We start from the raw sequence: 9,871 nt of genomic DNA, 5'->3' as shown, positions 1-9,871 counted from the left end.
TATTAACCAAAAAAAAAGTTAAACCGAATCTAAACCAAACCGACATAATATATATATATATATATATATATATATATATATATATATATATATATATATATATATATATATATTATACATAAAAATAATCATTAAAATCTCATTTGTAAGTATTTTCTAAATTATTTTATAATTTTCAATGTCTTGAGATATTATTTATTTGGGGGCTTGTAAATTCACTATCCACTTAATAGATTCTAACTACACAACCTAAATTTGAAGCCCAAACTAAAACCCAATAAGAAAAGACAATAAAATAGGTTATTCCTTGTCTTCATTCTTCTGTATCTTTCCTATCTTCCAACTCCAAAGTCAAAGAACCCCAAATAGTGAAAACCCTTCCATCCACTTCACGACGAGCTTCCTTCTTTGCAATTTCGAGCCACTGTTCAAGTTTGTAATTACATATTAGTCTTACCGCTCCAATACAATTTGGTAAGCTAAAGTATTTGATTAAATCAGTTATGTTATTTTGTCCTTTTAAATTTAGGTATAATTGTTATCTTAGATTGTTGGTCCTGAAATTTGATGTTACGAGTTGTGTTCTTTCACTCCAATATTGTACTTACATTTGTGATGAAATCACTGCTTAATGTTAAAGGTTCTCTAAGAAGTAACCTGGATTTGAGAAGCTTCCGAACTTCTCTTTTTTCTCATTTATTTTTCTTTAAATTTCAGTAAGTAATTCGAATGTTTTATTATGTTTAGAGACTCTCTTTCTAGATGGAAACTACCAATGAAATAGATGTGGAGATGATTGTCAATGATCCTCTGATTGTGTCAGTGGCACCTCAAAAGAAAGGTAAAAACACTCCTCATACACGCACTCCTCCTAAAAAGTAAAAAAGAACAAATCCTTCAGATCCCGATTCTAAGCCTAGTAATACTAGAAGAGAAACATCTGATAATTGGAATCACTTTAAAAAATTTATTGATAAAGGAGGCAAACGTAGAGCAAAATGCAATTATTATGTAAAACACTTTACTTCCGAGACCAAGACTAATGGAACTTCTATTTTGTGGAATCATTTAAATTTGATGTGTCTTAAATCTCCCTTTAGATTTGTTGATAGGAAGCAATCTACATTGAAACTTACACCTATCCAAGAAGGGGGACAAGAAACTGGTAAAAGTTCTATTGGAAGGGTGGTGTATAATGTAGAGGATATTAGGAGGGCAACTGCCTAATTTGTTATTATTGACGAGCATCCATTTAAGTTGTTGAGGGAGAAGGATTTAAAAAGTTAATGGCTAAGGCTTTGCCTAATTTTGAATTACCTTCTCGTGTAACTGTGGCTAGAGATTGTTTGAAGATTTATCAAGAGGAGAAAGAAAAACTGAAAAACACTTATCAAGAACCTACATGTATGTCTTACTAGTGATATATGGTCTTCACTCCAAACTTTTACTTATATGGTTGTCACCTTCCATTGGATTGATGATAAATGGAATATACAAAAGAAGATACTTAACTTTTTCCAAACACCAGATCACAAGGGAGAGAATATTGCTAAGGGTATTGAAGCTTGTGTGTTAGAGTGGGGTATTGAGAACTTATTTACGGTGATGCTAGATAATGCAAGTGCGAATAATTCTTCTATTAAGCATTTGAAGGCACATATTGATGACTGAAAAGGAGTAATATTGGGAAAGGAGTTTTTACATGTTAGATGTAATGCACATATTTTGAACTTGATTGTAAAAGATGGGTTAGATGAACAAATTGAGTCCATTTCTCGTATTAGAAATGCGGTAAAATATGTCAAGTCTTCCTCTTCAAGGTTTGATTCTTTCAAGTCACATGTTGAGAAAGTTAAGATAGACAATCATGGTCTTTTGAGTCTTGATGTTGAGACTAGGTGGAACTCTACATATATAATGTTAGATACAGCTGTGAAATTTGAAAAGGCCTTTACAAGAATGTACGTTGATGACCATAAGTATCAAAAGTATTGTCGAGAGGTAACAAAAGGACATACATCTGCTGATGATTGGAAGATTGTGAAAGCTTTTATCATGTTCCTTAATATTTTTTACCAGACCACTTTAAAATTTTCAGGAAGCTTATATGTTATTTCGAATGCATTCTTCCATGAATTTTTTAATGTTCGAAATGCTATTATAAAGTATTCTTATAGTGAAGATCTTATTTTGATTGATATGGCTAACAAGATGAAAGGAAAGTTTGATAAATACTGGGGTATGTTTGAGAATTTGAACATGTTATTGTTCATTGTTGTTGTGCTGGATCCCAGATATAAGATGAAGTATGTGAACTTCATTCTTAGTATATCATATAATCCTTTGGTGAGAAAATTGAAATCAGATCAGGTGACAGGTGCTTTGACTCATTTGTATGATCATTACAATAATTCTTTCTCTGAATCTTCTAATGACAATTCTGGAGGTGAAACTAGTATGGTGACTGAAGTTGGTGATATTTTGCTATTTCGCTGGGAGAAATATTTGGAAGATGAGGGAGATGTTGAAAAAAAAATCTGAGCTTGAGAAATGCTTGACGGATAATGTGGAGAAGACCAAGGATTTAAATATCTTGGTTTGGTGGAAAGCTTCATCTAGTAAATATCCAATTCTTTCAAAAATGGCAAGGGATGTTCTTTCAATTTCTATTTCTACTATTACATCTGAGTCAGCTTTCAGTACATGTGGTCGAATTCTCGATTCTTACCGAAGTTCTTTATCACCAAAGATGGTAGAAGCTCTTATTTGTACTCAACAATGGATAAAGTCACCTAAGGAATGCAAGCTTCAAGATTATCTAGAAGAAATTAAAAAAATTGAGCAAGTTGAAGAAGGTAATTTTATATATTTAATTCGTAATGAATTTGATTCTATCTTTATATTGTTTAACATGTAACTGTTTTTTTCCCCAGAATGTCCAGGTGACCATTTGAGTATTGATTAGTTCAGAACTTTAGTTAAACAAAATAATGTCAACCTATTCATGGTGCTTGGTTGCTCGTTGCTTTTTTTTTTTTTTATCTTTTGTCTTGTCCAACTTTAATTAACTTAATATTTTTTGTGGAACTACAAGTTGGGTTGTAGCTTTGGTTTATCACATGTTTGTTGTCATTTTCTATTATGGAAGGTCTTGAAATTATGATTCATACGAACAATTGCTATTCTTCATATATTATTTTAATGAATAGTAATCATGCGGACAATTGATGATTATTTGATTTTTTTTTTCAAGCATAATATAACTAAAAAGAAAAACCAAAAATAAACCGAAACACCGAGGAAACCGAAGAAATCGACAAAAACCGAAATCCAAAAAACAGAGTTTATGTTGGTTTGATTTGATTATAAATTTAGTAAACCGACATAATTGGTTTGATTTTGGTTTAATAAAAAATTGAACCAAATTGCCTCACGTACACCCCTAGTCACAGGCCTCTAGTCCAAGCATATCATACAGGAGCAATCAAGTAAGTACACATGTATATGATAAATGAATTAAGATTCTCATGCTCCTGGACTGGTATAAATAATACGTCATAGAGTAGGCAGGTGCAAAGTGTGCTATCACCACTCAAATCGGCAAGTTAACACAGAAATAGTAACTACCCAATTTATTCAGGGAATTAGCCTCTTTGTAACCTCAAGTGTAGTCCATATGGTTTTCGATAAAGGTACGAATATGATAAACGTTATAACTTTACGCTTAACAGTCAACTCTAGGCATATCATAGCCTAAGCATTCTTTCGAGTATCGATACTTGCCCTGATGCCCTCACATGGGCTCACACCTCACCTATATGTACACTCATAGCGTGTAGCTATCACAAATAATTAACGCAACTAGTGCCTCCACTGAGTTTAAATAAAATACTCACCTCAAACAGGTCGCAACCCTAAAACAATATGCTTCTCAGAACTCCTAGCTTCCAAAATTATAGGACACATGAATCATCATAACTGATCCTAATTCTAGCATTCGAATGACTAACACATTTTTCATGCACGATCATCCCATGAGGAATACTTCCATAATTCTTCCGTACCACATAGCATTAATTTGAATATCAGCAGTCTATCAACCATGTGAGTACTGCAATACCGATGAATATCCATAAGTCAAAACACAATGCCCCTTCTGAAATGCGCACCCTTCTCCGAAATTATCGAGCAATTATAACATTCGTTAAATAACTGAAATTGACCATTCTATCTAAACTTCGCGGCCTTCCCTTCAAGACTGAACTGCCATTTTGTACATGTAAATCTTAACCCCACATAACATATCACATCTAATTACCCACAAGAATCGAGCATACCACTACCATACTGGTATAGCCTACCACCCAATTGTCCTATTTCCTCTAAGTTTCTTCTAAATTACCTTCAAGTTGACACTTCTCCTTGTCAGAACACTACGATCCTTATCCAAAGCTCACTACAATACATACTAACATAAAATCGCATCGCCCTAAGGCCCATAAGTTACTGTATTTTTCTTAAGCACCCCCATAAGTACCGCAACCGAAATGCCCACTCTGAAAATACCTTATGTGAATTTAAAATTATTGCTCTTCCCTTTCTTATACTAAAATGTGGAATCCATAATCATACAAAATTACCGCAAGTCCCGACACCATCCACTTATACATTTTTGAATCCATTAGCACCTTCTCAAGAGTCACCCACTTTGCTCAATTCTAAATTGCACCGCCCAAACGGGCTGAAAGACAAGTGCCCCATTAGCACAGCAACACTTAAAGAGGTAACCCTGCCTTAACACCACTGATCAAATTCATACTCTGTGCGTACTACATCATTCAAAAATAACAACTCACTTATCTCATGATTTTCATATACTCATAAAGCGCAATATAACCCGTATTCAGGAATTTCCTTACTCGAGTCCTCCCCGATCTCCATCTTTGCAAGTCATAAGAAATCCACAAGTATGCCTCAGACCAAAACTAAAATTTAATATTTAACCATGAAATTAAGTTGTCCGCAGTAGGCTCCCCCACTTGGCTCAAAGCCATAGAACAAAACGTTCCATAACCCACAATACCCATACTCTATTACTGCCATAATACAACAGTCAGTTCAACGAAAATTATTCTTAAGCTCATGCAACACCAACCATAAGATACCTCAATCATCCGCTAAACTCGCATTTAGTCTCTTGACAGTCAAGTCAACTTTCTCAACCAGATTCAAATTCAAATCTCAACACATACCCCACCGGTAGATAAGAAATTCTCCACTCACATTATAAGAAACACACCTACGTAGATTACTCTACAGGGGATAACCCACCTACTTAGCCTCAAATTGTATCTTGTAATACCCTTTTGCAGTCCCAATTACTATGCAATCACTTAGTCTATCTGAGTCCAAACTCATTAGCAAGACACGAGAATTTAATTTGTCCCAAAATTTTACAACGTGATAGATCCTTCAAAATATTCATAGTCGAGAATGTACGTCACATCAGAATGAAAATCAAACACACAATGGACCCTTCTTTACATTTCAAGGAAACACTTCTCGTCACATTCAAATCGTCTTAACACATTCCGCGGTCACATCATACGCATCACAAAGCCATTCCACCGCTCATCGAGCCACAAATTCTACTCGTAGGGACCTTACCAGACATATGAGTCCAAATGTACAAGTTACAACTGAAGCTACCGAGCCTAAGCTGCGGTCTAACCCCAGCCTCAAGTCCTCTAGACTGTCCCATCAACAAAATACAGAATACTCATCTCGAACCTCATTCATGGAATCACAAGCCAGCGATACACAGCTAATACCGAGCGCTCACATGTGCACACAAATGCGTAGAAGGATTTCAAAGAGTTATGTTTCAAGCCGAATCAATTTCACACGATATGGTACAAGAAAGGAAATTTTCTTAGGGTTCGGCAACCTCTCGAAGATAAGTACAGACGTCTCCGTACTGATCCGCAAGACTCTACTAAACCTGCTCATGACTCGTGAAACCTATGTCACCTAAAGCTCTGATACCAACTTGTCATGACCCAAAATCTCACCAGTCGTGATAATGCATATCTCAATACTAGGCAAACCCAAAATCTTAATAAACCACCATATCTTTTTAATTTGAAAACAAAATAATCATATTCAGCGGAAGAAATCTCAAAAATACAAATATAACACTCCCAAAACCCAGTGTCACTGAGTACATGAGCATCTAATATGAATAAATATCTGACTGATAAAAACCACTGCCTGAAAGTATAGAACAGTACAATAACTGAAGGAAAGAGGGACAAGGTCAGCGGACGCCAGGCAGCTACCCTGATAGTCTCCAACTGGTAATACACTGAGGTCTAATAGCCGCCGTGTCCGGAAGCACCTGGATCTGCACACAAGGTGCAGAGTGTAGTATGAGTACAACCAAAATTTTTGCACCCGCGGTGTCTGGCCAGCCCTTGTATTTCCGCTATTGCGACTAATGCCTTGTATCCGCGAGCTCGCACCTGCGGCCCTTTTTTGCGCAGGTGCGATCACACCAGATGCCCAGCTGCTTCAGCTCCTCCTCCAAATCCAAATTCGATCCGTTAAGCATCCGAAACACACCCGAGGCCCTCCGAGACCTCAACCAAATATACCAACAAGTCCTAAAATATTATACAAATTTAGTCGAGCCTTCAAATCGCATCCAACAACACTAAAAACACGAGTCACACATAGATTCAAGCCTAATGAACTTTGAAACTTCAAATTTCTACAAACGACGCCGGAACCTATCAAATCACGTCCGATTAACCTCAAATTTTTCACACGAGTCACAATTGACATAACAGAGGTATTCCAATTTTCAGAATAGGATTCCGACCTCAATATCAAAAAGTCAACCTGTAACGATCCGACCGATCGTTTTGAGTGTTATAACCTCGTTTCCCCATTTATTGCTCAATTTATTTTATATAGTTGTTTTATGACTTACCGAGTTAGTTTTTTGGGATCCGGAAGGAATTCAAAATAAAATGAGACACTTAGTCTCATAATTGAAAATTTAAGTTAGAAAAATGGACCGGATATGGACCTATGTGTAAACGACCTCATATTTAAATTTTGATAATTTCAATAGCTCTGTATGGTAATTTTGGGCTTAGGAGAGTGTCCGAAATATTATTTGGAGGTCCGTAGTGGAATTAGGCTTGAAATGCCGAAAGTTGAATTTTTTGGGAAGTTTGACCGGGGGTTGACTTTTTGATATCGGGGTCGAAATCCTATTCTGGAAATTTGAGTACCTCCCTTATGTCATTTATGACTTGTGTGCAAAATTTGTGGTCAATCGGACGTGATTTGGTAGGTTCCGCAGTCATTTGAAAAAATTAGAAATTTCAAAGTTCATTAGGCTTGAATCTATGTGTGATTCGTGTTTTAGTGTTGTTGGATGTGATTTGAAGGCTCGACTAAGTTCGTATGATGTTTTAGGACTTGTTGGTACATTTGGTTGAGGTCCCGGTGGCTTCGGGTGAGTTGCGGATGGTTAACTGATCAAATTCGGACTTAGAAGAAATAGATGAAGTTTCTGCCCTCTACTGCAATCGCACCTACGGAAATTCTATCGCAGGTGCGAGCTCGCAGAAGCGAGCCTGGCAAGCGCAGATGCGCAAATGGACTATGGGGCAGTGGTCGTAGGTGCGAGGGAAATTCCGCACCTGCGTGAGCGCAGATGCGGAGTGATGCGTGCAGAAGCAGCCTACGCAGGAGCGCAAACAGGCATGCAGATGCGGGACTTTTTTCGCACATGCGGTTGGCGCAGAAGCGGCCAAGTTGCCGCAGATGCGAAAATCCCTGGACAGTACAAAAACATAGGGGTTCCGAGCTTTTGCCATTTTTGGGCATTTCAAGCTCGGGTTGGGCGATTTTGAACAAGGTTTCACGGAAAAACTTGAGGTAAGTCCCTTGTGATCATTTCTACTCTATAATATTGAATTATCATCGAATAATCCAACTAGATTACATGTTTTTTAGGTGTAAATCGGGGGTTGGAACTTAGGGATTTGAAAATAAGATTTGAAGTTTTGAGGGTCGAGTTTGGGTCAGATTTTGGTAACATTGGTATGGTTAGACTCATGGTTAAATAGGCTTTCAGATTATGTAACTTTGTCGGGTTCCGAGACGTGGGCCCCACGGGCGATGTTTGAGCTAAATTTTGGATTTTTATGAAAAATTTGTATTTTCTTATGGAATTAATTCCAATAACTTTTATTGTCTGAAACGAATTATTTGTGACTAGATTTGAGGCATTCAGAGGCCTATTTGCGAGGCAAAGGCATAGCAGAGTAAAGAATTTCACGCTCTGAAGTAAGTAACAATTTTAAATCTGGTCCTGAGGGTATGAAACCCCGGATTTTGGTATCATGCGATTATTTTGGAGGTGACGGGCCTGTGGGCGTGCACCGAGGGGATTGTGACTTGGCCCGTCCCGGGAAACTGTAAAGTTGAATAATTTGTTGTTAGCTATATGCTCTCTATGTGTTGATAAAATTTGACTATAAATCATGTTAGAAATCATGCTTAGGCTATGTGATAGTACTGGTGGGACCCACAAAGGTCGCATACTTGTTGAATTGCCTGCTAAATGCTATATGTGCTGAGTCTCAGTTCTTACTTGCACATTTTATCTCAGTGTCTGTTATTATTATTGATACATCATATCATTGTTGTTTGAGCTGATTTCATGATTATTGAGAGCCCGAGAGTCTGGAGATATTTATGACTGAGTGAGGCCGAGGGCCTGATTGTGAGATATTGATACTATAGCACGTGATTTGTCCGTACAGTACATGAGTTGGCCGTGGGGATCCTTATATTATACTATAGCACGCGAGTTGGCCATGCAGATCCTTATATTATACTATAGCACGTGAGTTGGCTGTACAAATCCTTATATTATACTATAGCATGTGAGTTGGCTGTGCAATACGTGATTTGGCCGTGCGGATCCAGATATTTATATTATGATACGTGAGTTGTCTGTGCAGCACATGAGTTATCCGTGCAGATTATAGCGCTTAGGCTGTAGGAGCCCCTCCGGAGTTTGTACACCCCTAGTGTGCGCGGGTACCCATTGAGAGTGAGTGATGAGGGTTGGGAGCCTAGGGAGTGATGAGGGCTGGGAGCCGAGTGAGTGATTGTTTTCCTAAGAGGTTGTACTTAATTTTCATTTGTTGTTGCACTTAGTTGATATCTGTCATTGTTGTGAAATATCTGAAAGATTGTTGATATACGGATTACATAAACATGAACTGTATAAAAATTGATTTGACATTATACTGCCAGATTTGATAGCATGTGTATTCTTTGCTGGAATTACTCGAAATGAACCATAACTGTGTAGCTCGTTACTATCTTCAGTTCCTTATTTATTGTTGTTACTTGCTGAGTTGGTTGTACTCATACTATACCCTACACTTCGTGTGCAGATTCAGATGTTACCGGACATAGCGAGTGTTGATCCTTTCGCGCGGTTGATTTTCAGGAGATTTTGAGGTAGTTGTCGTGTTTCGCAGACCTTGTCTCTCCTTCTCTATCTCTTTATTTACCGTATTTGGTCTCAGACTATTATAGACCATATTTTCCAGACTTGTATTCATATTAGATGCTCATGTACTCAGTGACACCAGGTTTTGGGGAGTGTTTATATTGTATTAAATATTATATTTTCAACCTTAAAGAGAAGTTTTGGTTTATTGAGATTTTTGGCTTGCCTAGTATCGAGATAGGCGCCATCACGACAAGTTGGAATTTTGGGTCGCGACAAGTTGGTATCAGAGCCTAGGTTACATAGGTCTCACGAGTCATGAGCAGGTTT

The 9,871-nt window shown here is 37.4% G+C and overlaps 1 protein-coding gene across 1 annotated transcript; it reads left to right on the top strand.

Moving 5' to 3' along the window:
- The first annotated feature begins 1,286 nt into the window (after positions 1-1,286).
- Positions 1,287-2,541, top strand: LOC138904296 (zinc finger BED domain-containing protein RICESLEEPER 2-like). The gene is made up of 2 exons (XM_070192798.1): positions 1,287-1,404; positions 1,745-2,541. The coding sequence occupies exons 1-2, from the start codon at positions 1,287-1,289 to the stop codon at positions 2,539-2,541; spliced, it is 915 nt and encodes a 304-aa protein (XP_070048899.1).
- Positions 2,542-9,871: the final 7,330 nt, after the last annotated feature.

The sequence above is a fragment of the Nicotiana tomentosiformis genome, chromosome 1, assembly GCF_000390325.3.
Source record: "Nicotiana tomentosiformis chromosome 1, ASM39032v3, whole genome shotgun sequence".
Classification (NCBI taxonomy): Eukaryota; Viridiplantae; Streptophyta; class Magnoliopsida; order Solanales; family Solanaceae; genus Nicotiana; species Nicotiana tomentosiformis.
The sequence above is the reverse complement of the archived record's forward strand: the minus strand, read 5'-3'. Positions and strand labels throughout refer to the sequence as shown.